This window comes from Ctenopharyngodon idella, chromosome 20, assembly GCF_019924925.1.
Source record: "Ctenopharyngodon idella isolate HZGC_01 chromosome 20, HZGC01, whole genome shotgun sequence".
Classification (NCBI taxonomy): Eukaryota; Metazoa; Chordata; class Actinopteri; order Cypriniformes; family Xenocyprididae; genus Ctenopharyngodon; species Ctenopharyngodon idella.
Genome location: NC_067239.1, coordinates 9,298,784 through 9,321,497, shown reverse-complemented (window position 1 = coordinate 9,321,497; position 22,714 = coordinate 9,298,784). Strand labels below are relative to the sequence as shown.

At 39.0% G+C, this 22,714-nt stretch overlaps 2 protein-coding genes across 2 annotated transcripts in view; both read right to left on the bottom strand.

Annotated features, from left to right (window-relative positions):
- Window positions 1-9,786, bottom strand: part of LOC127502558 (rho guanine nucleotide exchange factor TIAM2-like) — a 30,009-nt gene extending 20,223 nt beyond the window's left edge. Inside the window, exons 1-9 of the mRNA XM_051875538.1 lie at window positions 9,343-9,786; window positions 8,530-8,974; window positions 7,932-8,104; window positions 7,624-7,848; window positions 6,739-6,924; window positions 6,438-6,587; window positions 3,042-3,101; window positions 389-559; window positions 32-136 (exon numbers count right to left, since the gene is read on the bottom strand). Coding sequence (XP_051731498.1) covers window positions 32-136; window positions 389-559; window positions 3,042-3,101; window positions 6,438-6,587; window positions 6,739-6,924; window positions 7,624-7,848; window positions 7,932-8,104; window positions 8,530-8,881 — 1,422 coding nt within the window. The 5' untranslated portion in view covers window positions 8,882-8,974; window positions 9,343-9,786. The remainder of the gene's footprint in view (window positions 1-31; window positions 137-388; window positions 560-3,041; window positions 3,102-6,437; window positions 6,588-6,738; window positions 6,925-7,623; window positions 7,849-7,931; window positions 8,105-8,529; window positions 8,975-9,342) is intronic.
- Window positions 9,434-22,714, bottom strand: part of LOC127502615 (rho guanine nucleotide exchange factor TIAM2-like) — a 28,320-nt gene continuing 15,039 nt past the window's right edge. Inside the window, exons 2-3 of the mRNA XM_051875642.1 lie at window positions 10,671-10,881; window positions 9,434-10,465 (exon numbers count right to left, since the gene is read on the bottom strand). Of these exons, the coding sequence (XP_051731602.1) occupies window positions 9,434-10,459 (1,026 nt within the window). The 5' untranslated portion in view covers window positions 10,460-10,465; window positions 10,671-10,881. The remainder of the gene's footprint in view (window positions 10,466-10,670; window positions 10,882-22,714) is intronic.

Genomic DNA, 22,714 nt, shown 5'->3' with positions numbered 1-22,714 from the left:
ATCTGCATTATACAGTGTGTTTTAGTCTCACCAGGGTCCTCAGCAGGTCTGTGGGCAATGGAGTACTTCTCTCCACATCTTGTCCTAAATGTCTCCTCATGTGCAGGCAATGCAGAGCCGGGTCAAGTTGCTTTACCTAAAAAAACATCAACAACCTCTATTATATTCATATGGTGAGCATTATGGAGCACATAATGTGTAATGCATTTGTAAAGCAAATGCATCCTGTGACAAGCTCAAGCTAGTTTGGACTCTTCCTGTCACTCCATGAGGTCTGAACCAGCCACAAAGGACAGAAAATTCAAGCGCATGAACTTTAGTTGTTTGTGTGTTTCTGGTTATTGCCAATTCAGGTCACTAGCTCTGTGAGAGATGACTGCTGGATTACCTTGCACGCCAATGAGAGAACATCAGAAACCAGAGAGTCCTGTTTGACTGGCACACTGATGACCTGGCTGTCCGGCATGTGTACATAAGCACGGCTTTCCAGGCTGCAGTCCCATGGATGACCTTCAGGTGGCGCTGTTAAATGCAGTTTGGTAAAGATGTCCAGCTTCTGCTGACAAGTGGATGATGAGAAGAATAGAAATTTAAAAAAAAAAAAAAGGAAAAAAAGGACCAAAAGTGAATAAAGTTCTAGTATTGTTAAATGGTACAGTTCAAGTACAGTTCAATATCTTACTCAGTATGTAATATGAGATTGACTTTAGAATTCACTTTAGATTATATTAATTGTTTTATATAACTTTGCAGGATTATTTCATACTGCAAAAAGTAAAATAAATGCATTCAGTGTGTACATCAGAATCATGTTTTGTCTGCTACACCTACACAAAGGAGGTTAATTGTCACAGTATATCACTCTTTTAATGTATATTGTAATGACTGCCCTTGTGAAAAAGTGTGCTTAATTTCAATGAAAGTGCACTTTTAGTGTACTTCAAATTTTAACTTTTTTTTTTTTTTTCAAATTTTAACTGTACTTGAATATAATATAATATTAATGAAAAAGGTCACTTATGTGTGCTTAAAAAGAGTAGCTTCATGACTGTTTGATAACACTTTCTTTTACATTGTCCTTTTTTTACATGATATATGTCGTTACTATAGTAATAACTATAAATTATGCATAATTACAAGCAACTAAACATAAACCCTATAGTAATCTAATCTAATCTAGTAATCTAGCTAATCTAACCCTATAGTAAGTACATGTACAGTAGTTAATTAATATTACTCAGTAGTTAAATTTATAATTACACTGAAACAATGACAACTTAAAATAAAGTGTTACCCTATGTTTCTTAACATACTTAAGTACACTTTTAAAAAGTGCACTTTGTAACAATGCCATATTAAAAATTTATTTATTTAAATCTTTTTTTTTTTGTCATGCTCTAAAGTACACTTAATTAGATGTGCTGACTAACATAAAGCACTAAAGCACATGTAAAATACCTGATTATAATTTTAACTGTAGTGTGTCATTTCAAATAGCATTTAAAGTCAATATGCAGTATTCTAAATGCACTAAATTGCAACTTTATTATATATTACAAATGTATAATTACAAATAAACGGTATTTAAATACATGACACACATTACAATAAAAAATGACATTAAAGTATATTTTACTTTTTTTATTTTACTTTACCATAAATGCTCATCAGTACAGTCAGCTGTACACTTTAACCATATTTCAAAGACAATAGAAGTTATTATGAAATTACACATAAGGATGTTTTAAAAACCACTCAAGTTCAACTAATTTCATTTAATATAAATTTAAACATATAATACATTTTCATTTATTTGTAAATAACATGCAATTAAGCGTCCCCCCCCCCCCCCCCCAAAAAAAAAAACAAAAAAACATTAAGTTCAGTGCTCACTTATTATTAATTAAATTATATCATAATAAGTTCTTTTTTTAAATGTATGTTAAAGTGTATATCTTTTTTGCAAGGGTGTAATGAATTAAATTTACAGTTTTGATTCCATGTGTTTATGAAAATACATTTTCATTGATTTAACTGAGCCAAAACAATATCAAGAACATCACCATTTAACAAAATATTTCACTATAAAACAGAAGATCTTAAATACTGCACAGGTTTTCAGAAATCTCATCAATCCAAAATCCCACTCTACGTAAGTTGTATTAAACATCAAATATGTTAGGAGATTGCCATTTTGTTACTTCACACTGTCATTTTGCTTTCAGTAAGGACAAGTAGTTTGATGCTGGAACACTGTTAAATTTACAGCTAGCTTTTTAGCAATTTCACTCCTAAGCTTGTGTCTGCTCTTGTTCTCAGCCGGCATGCTGGGTCAAAGCCAGGTGCCGGCAACACTAATATGGATCTTTAGCGCGTTCCTTATTCTGTGAGAGGGAGAAAGGGGGGTCATGTCCCTTTTCACTGACTCAACTCACACAGCTGTCACAACAACCTGCTGATCTGTTGACATTATGCAGTTCAAACAGATCAGGGGGTGGAGAAATCGCCCGAAATGGGGGAGGATCTTTCAGTGTAATTCTATTGTCCTTCAGCAGCAGCCTTAATATGGGGATTTGACAGTGCAAAAGCTGTTAAACAACATAAGATGTCTTAACAAATTTTTGCAAAGCTATTTCTAAACTGTAGCTTGCTAAGGACAATCCACTGATAATAAGATAAAACAACAGTCAAGCTGCTCTTTTAGAAAGAGCAGTTATTTAAAAAGCAGCTAATTTAAGGGGACAATATATATGCAGTGATATTAATCTGAGCCATACCTGTATATATATTTTTTCTGGTACAAAAAACAGTGATGTTTTTTGCATGGTCAAAAAGCATTAAGAACTCAAGGACTTCTGAAACAGTCGATTTTTTTATTACAGAAATAATATACTTTAAAAGAATATATTAAGTGTAAACTTTGAAGTGCACACTCAATAAAGTTTAATGCACTTCTTTTTTCACAAGGGCTAACATGGAAGAGGATGTGATTTTCACTTTTTACATTATGATGTGTAGTTATGTTAAAGTGGTGTAATTACCTCTGAGCTGCTTTGTGTGGATGGCTGACCAAATGATCCAGAGGAATATCCTTCAAATATCTGTGTCACAAACACACACACATACAGAAACATTAAACGCATCTGTGCTCAAAAAAGAAGCATGTTCTGCTTCTCTGTGCCTTAATTAGAAGCCATCGATCTGAGGCGCCAGCTTAGATACTATTCTGATTGTAGATCACAGCAGAAATAACCCTGAGGTTTGCTGGGAAATAATGAGAGGTCTGGAAGATGCTAAAATTATAGATCTATAAAAGCTGACAGATGGATCAGCCTTAATCATCAGGGCAGAGTGGGAGACATGGCCTCCCCTCACCCGAAACACCCATGCGTCCTCCTGCTAACACATAAACACTTTGTGTGTGTACACACACATACTTATATGGATATATGGATGTAGTCTATACAAATAGACAATGGTATGGCTTGCCCTCTACAGCTAATGAAAAAGCGAAACCTGAAATACCAATATTGACATGAGCTTTGTTCGAGCGGTGAGGTGCATCACTGTCTGAATAGACAGCTAGCTACTTTCAAAGTTAGTATCCTAACTTAAATTAAACCTCACAAATGAATTAAAACAAATTATGAGTAAAAATGCAGTTAACATCACACTAATAGTGCTACTCGTGAAGTGCCCAAGAAACTCAACTTATACTCACAGTTACAAAAGAATCTAATGGTAGCATGGTGCTAAGCTAACAACACAATACTCTGAATAAACTCCAAACAGACATATAACACAAATATTGGGTAAATTATCCATTTTTAGATTAGATGAAAATACTATTTTATCAATACCTTTTAGTATTAAATTCAATCTGATAATCGAAACTCAGCTGCCATCTTAAAATTCTTTTTTTTTTCCACAGAGCTTGTCGCAACGCATTGTGGATTCAGTGCTCCCTCATGCCATGTCCAAACTAGCTGTATTGCAACAAGTTTCCCATGACAAGCTATTTGTCTGTCCACACTGAACATGAAACTGTAACATTTTGTGGCGCAATCAGAAAGATATTTGATGTTTCATGTACATCAGATATCAGTTATGAAGAACAGGATTTAGGACTGTAATTTTACTGGTTGGTTGACTAAGCATGACATCAGAAACTAAGCAACTGTGTGTGTCCCTTTAAATGCAAATCAGCTGCTGCTCCCGGCCCACTTTTCAAAAGAGGGTGGAGCTTTAACAGCTCTCGCTTCAATTGCTCAACAACAACAAAGCTGGAGAATCTCACGCAGCCAAAATGACGATTGTCAGTAACGCTGTTCAGCCTTGCATTGTTCAAACCGGAGTCAGGACACTGATGGAGAGACTCAGGAAGAAGTTACAACTTTTAGAATGCATCTGGACGTTTCTGAATGGTTAGTGGATAAATGTTTATAGTTGCTGTGGAGTTGATTCCACTCATCAACTAGCATGTGCCATCATGTTAATCTTTTGTGCAAATCCAGCATTGAACTAAACCTTGTTTGTGAAGCAGTCCGGCGTAAATTGACTGCATGTAACAACACTCTACTACAACAACTCTCTAAAGCAGCCCAACATGGCCTTGCCCCCTTTGTTGCATGTTCCCAGGGGGAGGGTTTATGTAAATGTTGGGGTTTGTGATGTCATCAACCCAGGAAGAAGCTCGTTGTAGTCCCTACCAGCCATTTGTTGTAGTCCTTAAAAAGCGATTTCTGTAAAAAATAAATATCTCGCTTTTCATTGAACTTTGAGCATCGTAACTTTGCAGATGTTGTTTATGCTCAAACAGCAACATTACACACTAACTAAAGTAAAAAAAAAAAGTGAAATTATAATCAAGGACCCCTTTAAAACCAAGCAGCTTTCTGTTGGTCAACACAGCAAATTTGTGAGACCAACTTTAACACAAGCAAAATCTGTGTGGGAAAATTTTTCACCCTCATGTGAAACCCTCAATCGTGCAGATTCCAATTAAAATGACTGGATTTGACTTGCAAAATTTCACTGATCAACAGTAAATGTGAACGCACCTTAAGTTAGCGATAGCACTGCAAGATATATTGAAATATCGCAAATATCGCTAATGTACAAAACGCGATAGGCATAACTCAAATGCTTGCAATAATGTAATGATTTTAATACTTAAAAAAATTATGAAAAGTCTACAAGAGGTGGACAACCACGGAACAGTAGCAATATCACAACTGAGCCTGGGGGACAACAACTCTGACTTGACTCTGACTAAAACATCTCACCGCTCTGGAAACAATCTGGAAACACTGCCCCCTGTAATCCTGCTGAATCACCCAGCATCAGACACTACATCTGTGTGATGGAAGTCTTGTGCTCTCAAATCGTAAGCTGTCTCTCCTTTCAGACTACTCCCAGCTTGCAACAATTAACCTCATGCAGCTTGTGGTAATTCCCGTCTTTGGAATCATGCACTATTAGGGGTTGTTTTGACCAGATTTGGTCCATTTAAGGATGGATCATTATGAGGCTGGAACCACTGAGCGATTGGCTCCGATCTCACGTGAAGCTGTCTACATAATCATACATGTGGATTTAGAGCTCATGCTCTGTGTTAACAAAAGCCCTTCAGAGAAGGAATGCTGATCTGGGCTTAATTACAAGAACTGATCCAGAAACAGCATTTCCAAAACAGCCCCAAACCCTTTGACGAGAGAAAGGAACAGGAACGCTGTGTGTTTTCCTGCCATTTGACCTCCAGAGAAAGCTTTGATGAGTGGCTGTTTGTTTTATCCGGTGAGTGTGACAGTGTTTCCCACCCTGACACCTGTGGACAGCATTAACATGCTACTGTGAGACTAAATGAGTAAAACAGGCCAATGTCTTAAATGAGAATTCAGTACTGCTGTCATAAACACAGGCCGGTGAACCTCAGAGTAAGACTCCTAATCCAAAAATCACACTTCTTTAAGAACATACTGATTAATTTCAATTAGGGGACAAATTAAGGAAAACTGCTCCTTTTATTTTTATTTATCCTAATTGTTTTCTTAATTGTTAGGGTTTGGCGGGTCTCAAAATACAGGTTTTCAAAACCAAAGAATTTCCATGATTTTTTCAGTTGGTGGTGATAATAATTTTAATAATTTTATTGTGGTCACACTCGTAAAAAAAAAATACCCTATTTTTTCTCTTTACAATCTGGTTAAAGACTTGTAAAGAGAAGCAGACACACTTGGGCCCTTTCAAAAAAGAATCTATACTCCTATTTTGGCAGCAATAGTTTATTCAAGTGACAAGATAAAAAATTGTATTGTTCAGTGTTATACAATATTAAACAAAGGAAAGATTTACTTTCTCTGTATACAGTTTTCAAATTAGTTTATATCTTTGTAGTTGTGGGAAAAGTGTGCTTCTTGCACTAACTTCAGTCTTACCTGGGACAGGGACTGTCTCTTTTCACAGTTGCGTTTGGTCAAACTGTCCAATCCCTTCTGTGAAGAAAACAGTAGTCCTCGTTTGTTCCGCATACCTCGAGGATGAGAGCGAGATCGTCTCTTCAGGGTGGCCTCATCACGAGTGCATATCTGCACAAACACAAGCTCATTTAAAACATTTCTCAGAATCTTAATGCTCCATCATCTTAATTTAATTTTTGTGGCGCGTCTCAAAGGTAGATTGTTTTAATGAGATCTTTTTTGGTACAAAATACCCTCAGAGCATGTGACGGATCCTCACCAGCGCATGAAAGGATGAGACAGAGAAAATTCCCAGACGACTTAGCATCGTTTTAGATGGGCGTCCAGCAGTGGCTAGCAGGCTTTTTGGATTGGGCAGCTCTGTGCCCTGCAGGCTAGCCAGGTAACAGCGCATGCGGAACAGCTCTAGGTTAAACTTCTCTAGGTTCTGTTCCCATTGCAGGATCTGTGGGTCAGAGATGAAGGAGAGAGAGAAATGTGACTGAAATACATTTGAGAAAGCTGTAGACATTTTAAATATTATAGAGTCATAAGCTATGTTTCCATCCAAAGTTTTTGGAATTTATTCGATAAATCTGTTTCCATCTTAGTTTATGCACATGTTTTCTTATTGGATGAAAGGTTTAGACCTCAACTATATGTGGGGATCAGAATATCACAGAGACCTGGCCTGGGCTCTTTTGACTTGTGCCAGAAAGCAATCTCCCAACCTCCCAGAACACAAAAACTTACCACAAAAAAGCCCTAGCAACACCCAGAACATCCTAGCAACCATCTAGCAATAGGAATCACTTGGAATATCTTAGCAAAGTAATACTCTGACAACAAACCACAATACCCATAGCACCTTGGCGGTGACTTTTGTATGGGTAAGCACCACTTATATTTTCTTTAGAAAACGTAAAAATCTAGTAAATGTGAATTACAGTAGGACATGAGTGGGGGTTTCAGGTTTGAATGCATGTACCGTATACTCAGATATACACTGTGGTGTGGTTTTAATTCAAACACAGACATCAATGACCTAATTGGCCAATTTAGCAAACCACTCTTCTGAACTACTTGGTTTGGCCTTTAATCTTTTAAAACAAACCACACACATATGCATAAACATCCACACACTCACATCCGTTTTGTTCCTTACCTGGCTCTCAATAGCCTTCCTGTTCTTCTGGTCACTGATGACGGACAGCTGCAGCTCTGCCATCTTCTTCATTTTGCCATCCATGTCGATCTTCTGCAGGAGAGCTCTGCTTTGACTCTTTAGCAAACGTAGAGTGTCTTCCTTCCCCTGACGCTTAGCTAAATTTGATGCACTGGCAGAATGAATGGCTGTCACCCAATTCTCCAGGTCTGTTTGGTTTGCAGCCTGCAGGTAAGAGGCAAGAGGTGAGAGTCAACAATGTGGAAATGGTGTACTGTATAACGTATTATATGATAAAGGTGACATACCTGAAAAAGATAGACGTCTCCATAGGCATTGCTGAGGCAGAAGACATTCTCTTTCTTGGGATGCTCAGGAACTGCCTGCACAATACTGTCCTCAGCAAGCACTGCATAATGTGGTGTGCATTCCTGCTCTGGGGAGGTCTTTCCATTGGATTCACCCAACAAAAGTGTACAGCCTACAGGAGACAGGAAAACAATCTGAGATAGAGCTTCTATAAAGAGGACATTACAAGTACATTTTTAAGACTGAGGCCTGAAAGTTATTACAATTTTAATTTGAACTGGCCATGCATGTTTTACTTGCCGGAAATTCAGCATTGGTATGAATCTCCTGCTGAGAAATCCAGCATAAACCAGCATGAGTTCCATTTTGGTCCAGGCTGATTTATGCTGGTTAGTGCTGGTCTAGCTGGTGGACCAGCATAATCATGCTGTTCTCAAGCAAAACTGAACTGGTGTAGCTGGTCCACCAGCACTCTCGCTTTCCACACTGAGGACCAACAGACCAGCAACCAGCATCTTATGCTGGTGACCAGCAATACTGGATTTTTCAGCAGTGTCTGCATTTACTGTCCGCTTGTTCTCAAGACTACCATCTTACCTTTGAGCGTGACCCAATACTGCCTCCATTTGCGTCTTGCTACCAGCTCCAGTTTGCGGTCCTTGTGAAGGGTAATGAGGGGCTTAAAAGCCAGCCAACCAGCCCTCCGCACAACACCTTGCTCCTTCTCAAACAGGAAGTCCATTTGCTCCAAGGAGCCCATTGAGCCACTGCTGCTCTCCCCTTCACATTCCCAGACCTGGGGTCCATCAGCAGTTCCACTGCTACTGCCAGTCTCCAGGCCCTGCATAAAGTTCTCGTAGATGTTCTGCCTCAGGGCTGCACCCTGGTTCTGATGCCCAAATGGGCCCGTTAAGGACCCAGAGCAGTCCAACTTTGTCTGGGAGGACATGGGATTCCAAAATGGTCTGGATTCCTCCAGCGTGCCCCCAGCTCCACAGTTAAAAACCTCTGTAAAGTCCACAGTACTTTGTTCCTGAGGTTCCTGAGGTACATGAAGTGAAAAGAGGATGACAAAAGGTACTTAACGTACTTGTGTTACAAGACTGACACAATGTTGTGAAGCTTTCAAACCCTTCCTCTGTCTTTACTCTTAACAACTCTGCAAATTATGGTCAGTTCAACACCCTTTCAAAACATCTGTAATTAATTGTTTCAGAGAGGCCTGTTATCTAAGAACGTTTTACAGCATTGAAAAATGTCAGCTTCAACTAGAACACCCAAAACACTGAATAGGAGATGGAATTTTAATATGATAACATCAGCATGATTATTTTGGAGTCAAACAGGAAAGTCTGCTATGCTGACAGACATACGCTAATGCCCAATACACCAAAAAAGTAATTTTCTCACCTGCAGCCTCCGCTTCTTCCTACTTAGACTTCCCGTCCAATCGCTGAGGCGGCGGATGCGACTCTTGAGCGAGTCCTTCCGCGTGTTCCCATCAGGAACTGCTTTTCTGCATGGTAGGGTATGTGAGGTGTAATGCTGGGTTTCCTGACTCTCGTCTTGGGAGTTCGCATCCAGGGAGGAGGTCAGTGAGGTTTGGAGGTGAGGAGTGTCCTCTAGTTGATCTGCCGCTAGGATGCCCACAGGTAGGGAATGGCACAGTCATGTTGGGATTTGTGTATAGGTCAGATAATCCATTATGTTCCAAATGAAGGAGCACAGAGTCTCCAATACCACTGTCCCCCTCAGCGTGGTTGGTATTGTACCCATTACTATAGGAATCACTGCTTGTGTACTGACTGCCATGAGCTGTAGTTTGGCAGGTGAGGCTACCCATATGGTTCTCAGACTGCTCTGTAGTGTAACCACTAATACATCCAAGGTCCACTGTACGTGTGGATGAGAGTGTGGTATATCCACTACTGTTGTCTGAAGGCTGGCTGGTGGTGAAGACGTTGTCACACAGATCTGTCCCATTCCCCCAGGGTGAGTCATACCATGAGCCCTCAGAACTAAGAGAGCTCCCATTACTGGCCCTTTGGGTAGCATCAACAGGTCCACTGAGACAACTGCCCAGTGACAGGTCAACATCCGGCTCCCTCCGTGCATTAGTAAACTCTACCCTCAGACTTCCACCCTCACGAAAAAGAACTTTGGGACTGCTCTTACTATCTTTAAGCTCAGAATTGGGGCTCCTCATAGGAGCCTGGAGGCCTCCAGTCTGTTGTCTGCAGCCTACAAAGAAACCATTTCCCTGGAATAAAACGTCTTGGTGGTTCTCTGCACATATTTTATCACTAGATCTCCCCTTAATGCAGTCATAATGGCGGGAGATGTAAGGTTGGCTGTTCTTGTGTGGTGAAAAACCATTTTTGGCCTTGTATCCAGATGTGCTCTCAGAGTTCCTCCACCAAGAGTGCGGGGACAGTACCTCCTCTTTAGAGGTGTGAAGCTTCAGGGAGCTAGATTTTCCCTTACCAGGGATGATGAAACTGCTGTACTGACTATCTGTATTTCCCATTCTGATCTGTGAGGAAAATGGTAACAAAACATCAAGTTCACAGTTAAGTATCCTATCCATCCATCTTCCTACCTAACTCCATATATTTATACATCTGTGTAATCTGACTACATTTGTCTAGCCATCCAACTATCCACCTAACCATCCATCTACACACAAACACACACACATTTAAAACAACAGTATTGTATAGTAATAGAGTTTCTTTTACCTGTTATAATGCCACTTGTCAAAGCACACAAAGATATTCCTTCATATTTCTTTTAGACGTATTCCTTTGCAGTGGTCATCCTCTTTTCCTAATGTTCTCTACGGTTGACTTCTCTCTGCTCCTGCCTGGTGCAGCATCTGAGTCTCACTGAGATCCTCCTCCCTTCACTGTCTCTCTACCACAGCTGTTCCCCTCTCTCTCCATCGCTCATCTGTGGAGAAACAGAGGAAGGGAGGGGCATGTGTCAGTAACACACAGTCGGCTCTTATGTGTGCAGTCTGCAGTGGGAAGCCCCACTCCAACCCCCATCCCCAAATCTAAACAGACCTCATGCTTCTGTCCTGCTGCCACATTCCATGACGTAGCGCTGCAAGCTTTTACAAGGGCAGACTTCATACAACCTCACTGTTTATTTTCAGGCTAGGAAATTCCTCACAATTTTCTTTATTTTTTTGTCTGAACCATAATGGTTGAGTAACTCAATCCCTCCAAGCAACATGTTTGGACAGAATATGCTTATGGTGGCATTGTTTTGCCTTAAAGCCAAAAGAGGATTTGGAAAAGGTCCATACTGAGCATTTTATTAGTGGCAGGATGAAGTGCTCCTGGCTGCTTGGGAATTCTCATATCCTGTGAACGTTATCGAGGGGTTAAGGGTGAGAAGGGACTTTCGGGTACCAGAGCAGCTCGAGAGGATATGGATATGGGGGTTTGGGGGAGGGACTATAAACACACCACCCTAACCATGACCTCTAACCCTGGAGTGAGCACTGAATGCCACTAACACCATCTTCTTTCACACGACCAAGCTTCAATGAAGCAAGGAACAGTGCGCTTGAGATGCAGCAGGGAGGCGGACGGCTGCTTCATTATGATAAGTACCAGCAGGCGGTGTGATGTTATGCTTCGAACACTGCGGCTTTTTAAGACACAGAACACAGAAGCAGCCAATGTGCTTTGTCGGTTCCAGACGCCGGGCTGCAGAGGGCTGAACCAGGGTATTGTGGGATGTGTGTCCTGTCCCATTCAGAAAAGATGATCTGAATGGCAGTCGCTCACATTGTGAGCTTCTTTGTGCATCTCACTGGCCATCTGCTGCCCTAAGGAGTAAGATCAGTCACCCTCGACCCGTGCAATTCACTCATTCCAAAAAGAAGCACAAGACTGTGCAGTGCCAAACTTTACTAGAATTCAACAGGCTGAGCCAAGAGCCGCTATGTGATAAGTCAAAGGCACTTTTTGAAGGATGCATGTGTGTGTTTTGTTATGTTTAGGTATTTTCCATCTGCTCTTGACACTGAGCGTAACAGACCTTTCGTGAATAAAAAGGCAGGCATATGTCTGCGACTTCTCATTCGTAGTTGCCCTATGGATATTAATGACACCTCAAATCATGTGACTTTTTTGCTATTAATTTTTCCAACTTAATGATCCAACTTATGATTTTTACCTGGTGTACAATAAAAAAGGTAAACAAATCCCTTAGACCTACATTGAAAGAGGGACATAAGCCATATCTACAATATCATAGAGACTTGGGGTAGGTTCTTTGACTTTGCCAGCAAGCAAACATCCAGAACACCCTTGAGATTTGCACGGGCAAGGTCTGCTCACATCTAATTCAGGAACTATTAAAGTTTACTTACAAGTTAAAGCAGGACAGTTTTATTGATTTATTGTTTTCATTTTAAAGGTTTCCAGGTGCACCTACACATAAGACACACAGTGAATGCAGTCTTGCTGCTCCAAACCAATAAGCAATCACGGTTCTGCAGCCTGATATAAAACACATGCACATCTACACACACATTACACCCAGCAAACAGTGATTATGTCTGCCTGGCTCTAAGAATGAAGGCATTATAAAAGTATGTATTTTTATAAAGGACAACTCTAAGCGGTTTTGGGAGGGGTGGTTTTGGGTGGTAGAGGCAGCTGGCCGCCTGGAAGACCATCATGACTGGGCCTCTTGTTTGACCCAGCATGCCATAACTACCAGCACACCACGTTTAAGACAAACTACCACACCAAAGACAACACAGAGCACAGAGAAAAGGGAGAGGGAGAGAGAGAGACCATTGTTGGTTCCAGGTGTTAGGGTGTGATCGCTTGATAAAAGTAATGGGTTGAATCAAAGGAACAGACAGGAAGTGTGGAGTTGCCACACACTTTGTTTGATTCCAAGATGATTTTCTGGAACATAGGGGTAATTCCTGGCTCATGGCAGCGGAACTGTTGTGACAAAGAATTGTGCTTAATTTTACTGAATGTGCACTTATACTGTACTTTAAATATTAAAAGTATATTTATTTAAAAAATGTATTTGCAGATAGATATAATATTAATGCAATAAAAGGCCACTTAAGTGTACTTTTAAGAGAGTACACTTTCATGACTGTTCCATTACACACTTAAGTACACTTTTAAAAAGTGAACCGTGTAATGTCAAACTAAGACTCCTCTGGCTCTCTTCTGTCATTTTTGACCGAAAAATTTTATATTTTGAAATGTTAAAAATCGTAGCTTCATCAGAATGAGATGACACTTGGTGACTTTTGTCGCATTAGCAATATGAACACAAAAAAAATCAAGGACATGATTAAAGGGTCAAAAAAAAAAAAATAGTCACACTTACTTCCTTTGCGGTTAAAAATGACCGACATAGGAAATGAATGGGAAATACGAAAAAATACGAAAACTCAGAGAATCTTTTGTTGGTACAAACTACAAATCAGCCACTGTGCAGAAAAAAAAAATAAATGAACTAGCACGACTATAAAACAGAGCAAGTTTATACAAATGTGTGAAATAAAATCAATAATTCAGCCACAAAGCAGTAAAAAAAAAAATAAACAGCAAGAAAGAGGTTACACTCAAAAATAGAGAGTACAAAACAGAAACACCCACTCAAACACACACTCACTTACGCACATTCACAGACAAACACACACACAACACACCATTATACACACACAAATGAACCGGTGTGGCTGTAACAATATGGTAAAATTGAGCCAAAACTCAAATAAGAGGTTGAAATCAGATCAGACCCAGATTTATTAAGCTGTTATAAAACACACCTGTTCATTTTTGTTATATTTTTTTATTGTATTTTGATGTTATGTGTAACAAAATACCTGCCTCTGTGTTCAGGTTTGACTGTAGTAAAATTAATGCAAAAAGCGACACAAAAAAAAAAAATAGTATTTGTGTCTAAAAACCACTAGAGAGTTTATAAGCCACTTTATATAGAACTATATAGGAATCTAGTGGTTACACCATGGCATTACATAAGTTTTTCTTTTTTTTACCCCCACCAGACGTCACTAATCTACCTTCAAATGAATGGATTTTAAATGCCTTGTCTCTGTTTTAACATGGAATACTGCTTTAATTGAAAAATAATTAAAAAATATATTAGAAAAAAATTGTGTTATTTTCAATGGGGAAAAAATAGCTAATAAAAATTGTATAAATGTTGCACAGTTTCATAAAATACCCTCAAAATTTTATATAATAATCAAAAAATATTATTGAACAAAAATATATTACATTGGTTTTCCTGAAAAACAAAAAAGTTACATTTCAAGGCTTCGTTCACTTTTGACCGTAAAGAAGGCGAAGTGTGACTCCTAAGCGAAGAGGGCCAGAGGGTTAAAGTATATTTTAAATCATTAAGTTTTAATACATTTTTGTCATGCTTTAAAGAAGTACACTTATTTTGATGTGTTGACTAACATACTAAAGCACGTAAAGTACTTGATTATAATTTTAACTGTAGTGTGTCATTCAGTATAACATTTAAAGTTATTAGGTCTTATTTGTTAACATTAGTTAATGTATTAACTAACATGAACTAACAATGAGCAATATATTTGTTACAGTATTTATTAATCTTTGTTATTGTTAGTTAAAAAAAATACAGTCGTTCATTGTTTGTTCATGTTAGTTCACACTCCATTAACTAATGTTAACAAATACAACTTTTGATTTTAATAATGAATTAGTAAATGTTGAAAACATATGAACATACATTATGAATTTACATATAAAGATGTACGTAAGTCCTACTTGTCAAAAAAACACTCTTAAGTTCAACTAATTGCATTTAATATACATTTAAAGTATACTACATTTTAATTGAATTGTAAATAACATGCAATTAAGTGTCCGAAAACATTATATTCATTTTGCACTTAAATATATTGTATTTTATAAGGTATTATAAAGTATATAATTTCCGTAATAAGTAGGCTACTCTTTTTTAAAAAATGCTAAAGTGTACTTCTTTTTCACAAGGGAACTCATAGCATAATTCAATACTAGGCAATACAGGAAATCGCTTTTCAGTTTGATTTGGCTGCTGTTATGTCAACAATAACTGATGATAAAATGTGATGGACCAAGGTCTGTGTGCTATCAGACATAGCATTTACGTAACACAGCACCACCATCAATACTAACTGAATATACTCTGTAACAGTGCATCAAACTGCCAATTTCCAGTAAACTGTGTATATTGGCGCTAGACAGCGGCCCATTCAAAAGCAATTTGTGAGAATACTGTGCAAAAGCGATGCTGGCAGTTTCCATGAGAGATTTTGCTAATGTCAGGCTGGTAAATCTTTGTTTAGCTATGAAGTTAAATGTTCACTAAATAATTTACATTTTAAGAACACAATGTGAATGGTGCTTGGCCTTGCAAAACTTGCCATCATGTGTCACAAACCCTGCTTGGGACTCTTGTTTTGTGTTTCTGTTTTGTCTCCTGTTTATCTGATAGTTTTCGTTGTTGATTAGTTTCATTAATTGTTCCCAGGTGTTTAAGCTTGTGTGCCCTTAATCCCTGTCTGTATTTACAGTAAGTCCTTGTGTTTCCCTTGTTCAGTGTCTCGTGTTGTCCTTTGTGGATGTATTGCGTGCATTTAGTTAACATCACATTCATGAACCCTGCTATTGCTAGTCACAGCAGGTGGCATTAGGTGGAGGGACATTCTAATTATAGAGAGCACCTGATTGGACAAAAAATTTTTTTTTAAAAATGGATGCAATCATGAGTGCAAAAGTCATCACTATTTTTGCTCTGATTTCCTGGAAGGGAAAGGAAAAGACTGCATAAAAGTGCAAAAAGTTATTGTTGTCTAATTTTAAGTGTACTCTAGCATATAAATGTTCTCAAAGCTAACAGACAAGGACTAAACGCCACACCATTTCTTTAATTATTTTGATAAATACTTTAGAGGCTACAATCGAAATTAAATAAAAAGGATTAAGTGATAGAGGGTGTGTTGCATGCCTTTTCCTGACAGGAAAGCAGTTGTGTGCGTCACAGAACAATCCAGAACGGAAGGAAAGCACTGCAGGCCACTGTGAGGTATAGCTCACAGGAAAACTGTGCTGAAAGGGGGGTAGATATGGACCGAGGGCAAGGTCTGTGTGCACTGGGCCATTTCTCATGGGAAAATGCAGGGATGACTGGATTAAACAGGTCTGGAGGGAACAGCACTAGGACACAGGAAGCGTGGCTGGATCTGTTTCCTCCCTGTTCCTGAGACAGACTCTTATAGTGCGCTTGTGGGCAGAAAGGCAGAGCCTTACATAGGGTCAGCGCTGGAATGGGAGTGTTCTTCCATCTGCTTCCACTGTTCTTTTGCTTTGTAATGTGCAATCATCCCTTAAAACCAACCAAACTGAATGTATATGGTTTTGCTTTATCTTTTTCGAATTGCATGACCTGCTTGACTTCTGTGGGTATCCTTAGAGTCCTTTTGAAGCAAGTGAGTCCAAACGGCACCATATTGTATCACTCCCTGGCAGCTCCTACTTGCAGAAAGACTGAAATCTTTCAGAAAGACTGAAATCTCCAAAACCGTCCATATTATATTTCGATAATATGTTTCAATTCAGCATCATAAATTACAGAAATAATATACTTGAAAAGAATATACTTAAAGGGGTCCTTGATTTCACTTTTTTAACTTTAGTTAGCGTGTTGCTGTTTGAGCATAAACAACATCTGCAAAGTTACGATGCTCAAAGTTCAATGCAAAGGGAGATATTTTCTTTTATAGAAATTACTTTTAAGGACTACAACAAACGGTGGGTAGGGACTACAACGAGCTTCTTCCCAGGTTGGTGACATCACAAACCCCCAAAATTTACATAAACCCTCCCCCGGGAACAAGCAACAAAGGGGGTGAGGCCATGTTGGGCTGCTTTAGAGAAGAGGAAGAGTTGTTGTAGTAGAGTGTTGTTACCATGCCGTCATTTTACGCCGGACTGCTTCACAAACGAGGGTCAATTCAACGCTGGATTTGCACAAAAGATTAACATGATGGCACATGCTAGTCGATGAGTTGAATCAACTCCACAGCAAAATTTATCCACTAACCATTCAGAAATGTCTAGATGCATACTAAAAGTTGTAACTTCTTCCTGAGTCTCTCCATCAGTGTCCGACTCCAGTTTGAACAATGTAAGGCTGAACAACGTTACTGACAATCGTCATTTTGGCTGCGTGAGATTCTCCAGCTTTGTTGTTGTTGAGCAACCGAAGCGCGAGCTGTTAAAGCTCCACCCTCTTTTGGAAAGGGGGCCGGGAGCAGCAGCTCATTTGCATTTAAAGGGACACACATACAAAATCGGCATGTTTTGCTCATACCCAAATATGGGGCAAATTTGACAAACTATAATAAATGATCTGTGGGGTATTTTAAGCTGAAACTTCACAGACACATTCTGGGGACACCAGAGATTTATATTACATCTTGTGAAAAGGGGCATAATAGGTCCTCTTTAAGTGTGAACTTAATAATGCATGTTAAATGCAATTAAATGAAAACCTATTATAAATTTAGTTTACATTTATAATAAATGGAATTATCTGAACTTTAAAGTGCTTTTTTCACCCACTTAAGTAGTGCTTAATAAGTAATTTCATAATTATTTTATTGTCTTTGAAAATACAAGGTTTGGGTAAAATATGGACAAACCCAACTGTTGGGTTTAAAAATGTAATTTAAAAATTTAAACCAACGGTTCGGTTTGTCCATATTTTTGTACTGACAAGCATTTATGGTAAACTAAAATATACTTTAATGTAATTTCTATTGAAACATGACTAATTTTCAATATGTCATGTATTAAAATATATTTATAATTATAGTGCAGTTTAGACATTTAAAATATATTAACTTTAAATAAAATATTAAATAACTTATGTTAAAATATTTATCAAAATTAAGTGTACTTTAAAGCACAGCAAAAGATTATTAAAACATAATGATTTAAAATGTACTTTAAAGTAAAACTTAATTGACTTTAGAAAGTTAAATTTTTAAAAGTGTACTTAAAATAGTCATGAAAGTAGACTCTCTTAAAGTATACTTGTCACGGTCACCAGCACTAGCACTCCATTTCCCAGCATCCCTCCTGCTTCTCACCTGCGCATATTCATTTGTTTCTATGGACACTAATATATTGATATTCAACAGTGCTTTGATCTGCCTGCATTGACACTATTCTTTTAAGAGCTGCTGTGCAGCCAAATAATATACCAGTTATCAATGTAAAGCTGCTTTGACACAATCTACACTGTAAAAAGCGCTATATAAATAAAGGTGACTTGACTTGACTAATCATCTTCACAGCTGCACGTTATCAGTTAATTTCCCTGTGTGTGTATATAAGTTCCAGTTTCAGTTCTGTCCCTTGTCCATTATCCGTCTTACTATGTTGTGTTGTATCTGCCTGTGCCTGTTTGGATTAAACTTGGATTTTTTGACATTACCCTGTTCTTCTACGTCTTCCTTTGAGAACACAGCCTGACAGAATAACGGACCGCCCGAAATGGACGAGAGGGCTATAATGCTCGTCAGGGCTCAGGAGAGCCCAGACCTTGTTTCTTTTGTTCAGGACTTTATTTTTTTTGGCCGTCACCAGCACCCTGGATGACGAGACCCTCAAGGCCTTGTTCCGGATCGGGGTTACTTTCCACCAGCCCCTCGACCTCCCAGACACCACCGGACTGAACTGGAGAGAAGCTGTCATTCGGTATCTGGAGAGCGTCGCGCCCCGATCTGGAGCACAGCCAGATCCAGAGCCCGTAGCAACACCCACGACCGCGGAGAACTCGTGTGTTTGCCCCCCGCAGACGGTGAGCCAGCACCCGCCACGACGTGTCAGCCAGAGCCCGAGGAAGAGAGGACAGAGCTGACTGTCGTCCCGGACGTGCAGCCCGACCGCAAGTCTGACCAGGGGTCAGACTTTTTTTTTTTTTTTTTTTATGCTTGTAAGATTTGAAATACATTAAAAGTGCACATTTAAATACAGTTAAGTGCACTTCTTTTTTCAAAAGTTAGAGACTTGGAGACTTTTCCGAGTCTCAAAAGATGCATACATTAAAAAATGGCAAAGTTAGCAGAAGCAATGAGACAGCGGGTTTGTTCTTTGTTGTTTTTTTTTTTTTTTTTTTTTTTTTTGAGTATTCTAATGTTTTTACATTACAATTTTACACTGCGAGGCTGTATTCATTGGGTCTGTATGCTTTTCTCTGGAGGACTAACATTTGGCCACTGCCATGTTTTAGCACCTGATTCCCACCAGCAAACCACACAAACACACAGTTGCTACCCACTAATGGGCAGGATGCTGTGGTTACAGCTAAGCCCGAGTAAACACAGCAGTCCTACACCTTAAACACACTGAAACACACAACTCCTAAGCTCTGCAGGGAAGCTGCACACACAAAATCAATACAGCTCCAACTGCATCTTCAGTAACTTCAGCAAAAAAGTTTTTATCTTTTTGCTTAGACTTCAATACTAGTGTTAACAATGACAAACTGGCATTTTTCAGGTAATGTATAGTATACAGTGAAGTGATGGGAATAGCCTTGCCAAAGACTCTTGAAGAAAACATACATGATTTGTTTTCATTGTTTGTTTCAGAGTACAAGCCTTAAGTCCTTTTTACAGCTGGTATCAACATCCCTCTCAGGTGATCCAATCACAATTAATCAGACGAGACACATCGCCGTTTACACCTGGGAGTGACATGCATCTCAAATGTGTCTCCTTGTGATCATTGTGATCACATTTTAAAGAGGTCTCTGATTTCGTGAGAACACATCATTTACATCAGTGTATTGGTGCATGTTTATAAAGGTCAAACATGAACAAAACAAACAAACAAAAAAAACACATTTCTAAATACACTATTCAAAATGTTATTCTCCCACAACTGTTTTGCGATTAGTGCGCATTCTTATTTTAGTCTTGTATTAACTGAACTTTGTATGTGCTTCACATAATCTGCCATTACATGAAAAGAGGACATGTTCTCTGAACTCTGTGTATCTGCTTTCCCAAATTTCCCAAATCAATTGTACGCTTATTTTCTTGTAAAGTTACAAAGTTTAAAACCTATGTCTTTGCACAATTTATAATTGACAGGTGAGGTAATTGACAAGTTGCTCTTACACTGCAAAGATTTATAATGATTTGGAGATGTATTGATTCTTTTGCTGTGCAAGCACTGGTACGTTTGGAAATACAAAACTGTTTAATGTGACACCAATAACACCAATGACAGATTTCACCAAGGTAAGGAACTGAACTGCCCATTCACTTCACTGATAAAAGACCAACCTGCCAAGTATTTCTCTCTCATATTGACAAAGAAAAGAGTAATTTCCTTTGGCCTTACACTGTTCTTGAGCCATTTCTTGCCAGTGGGTCACTGACCAATAAGAAAGTGCCTTTTCTTTTCAAATGTCATAGAGAAATCAGTCCACCCATCCATGTCAGTTTCGTTTAGGCAGTTTGAGTCAAACATGCATGAGAACAAGGCTGAAACTCACACTGGCAGTTTTGCATCTTAAAAATTGGGTTGGAATATTCTTCATACCTTGAGCGTGAAAGCCTTTTAAAGTCCCCCTGAAATCCAAATTTGTTTAGCTTTTAGTATTAATATGTTAGACTTAAGGTTATGAATAAGCTGGTGTGTTCCAAAACAATGACAAAATTCACATTTTAAATTCAAACTTACTCTCACTTCCGCTAAAATGGATCACAGATTTTCATGACATCACCAGGCACTTCAGCTTCTCATCAAATCTTCTGTCCAATCAAATGCTCTCTAGAATCTGAAGTAGGATAGGGAACGATTCAGACAGTGTAAATATGCTTTCCACTGACGCAAATGAAATTTTCACTTTAGTGTCACGTGAACCTCCGCAGCGCGAGCAGTCTGCTCCGGTCCAGAGACACGAGAGCACAGAGCGGATCATATGCGCGAGTCGGTGCAGACCACAGAACGTATCTGACCCATTTGAATTCTGCACAGAATGCTGTGTTTTAAAGCTATATAGAGGAGATTTGGAGGAGAAACAGCTTTACCAAGCTCTGTGTCTCTGGCCGAGCTATGATATAAACGAAACGCTATTGGCTATTTTAAAAAGGGGGCGGGGCTGTTCAATATATCCCGCCCTGTCTTCCTGTTTCAGTTGAAATTACGTCAACACATTGAATAATGCTGCGCTTTCCAAGACACTTCAGTGGGCCTTTAAAAGTACACTCCACTGACCATGAGCATAGATGGATGCATTTGGCAAGTGCACACTACCTAGTGTACTGTTATTTTTGAGCCCTCAAATCACTCACACATTGCTGTCTGTGCAGTGCCGGTCTTCCCTTTATGCAAAGTACTCAAGTTGCGTAGGGCTCCCAAACCACCAGGGGGAACCCCTGATTTGGCTGATTGATTATAAAAATACAATCTTGCTTTCAGTTCCCTTTTGACTGTCCTGACGGATGTGCATGATGCTAAAAAAAAAAAAAGAGTTAAAAGTGTATCGAGCTGCGAACGAGATGCTGTTCCCCAGGCGGTTTTCTGTGTGCGCAATCCGAGATGAAGCGAATCACAGACAAGCATAGGCTATATTGGGCTTCGGGTGTGCGATTAAACTGACAAATACATACAAAAATATGTCAAAATGTCTATCTTGGCGAGTTTTCACTTAAACGGAGTCAGTTATGTCTTAAATGAACATAAACAGTTGGAAAACTAAATGAGAGAACCATTTACTGCTCTTTAATGAATAACTTTAGCAAACTTTAATAAGAATCATTGTATATTTAGACTAATTTATATGGTGAAGACTATGCAGTGTTTTATTTTTACATTTGATTACTTTACTCAATTTCTGAATAGTAGGTGATTATTCTTAGTAGGCTAAATTTATTTAATTTGTATCTTTTGTTATTCTATTTGTCCTATTGTTTATAATTTTATTTTTTATTGTATTACTGTTTCAACTCACTGTTGTTGGTTGACAGTGAAACTGCTCTGAAAGAACAGATTAAGGGACCCCCTCACAAAGTTTTGTTTAGGGCCCCCAGAAGGCTATACCAGGCACTGGCTGTGCACAGGTCGCTGCAGACACAGAAATCAAGCTGCACGCATGCAGTGCGCGTGAACATCAGATGATGAAAATTACATCAAGCAGACTGTCAGCAAGCCTAAGCAAAACGCGGACAAGGAAAGTATACTTTGGTCCTATAAGAAAACTCATCTTCTGACCCAACTTTGATGGTGTCACGTGGATGTTTGAAGAGTCAACCGCACCCTTGTTGGCTGGTGCTCATTAAAGGCAAACGTCATTTCTAACGTTTGCTGAAGTTGTTACATTCAGTCATCCTCTGCTGCAAAAGAACCTCTTCTGGGCTGAAAGGAACATGTAAACAAACCCAAAAAGACCCTTCTCTCTTACATAACAGGGCTGCATATTGTGGTTCCTGTCTACACCAAAAATCTGATCTCACCACCGGGAATTTAAGAGGCGTTCCTCTTACACAACACAGCACGAGCGCTGGACAGAATGGAAAATATTGTTGGAGAAAGACTCATAGGCATAGTCAGAGGAGAGCACGTTGAATCAGAGCATGTCCTTTTGCAGGCTTCAAGTGTCCTGTACACATCTGAATGCATCACCAGTGTTGGGAAGGTTACTTTGGAAATGTAATAGGTTACAGATTACAAGTTAC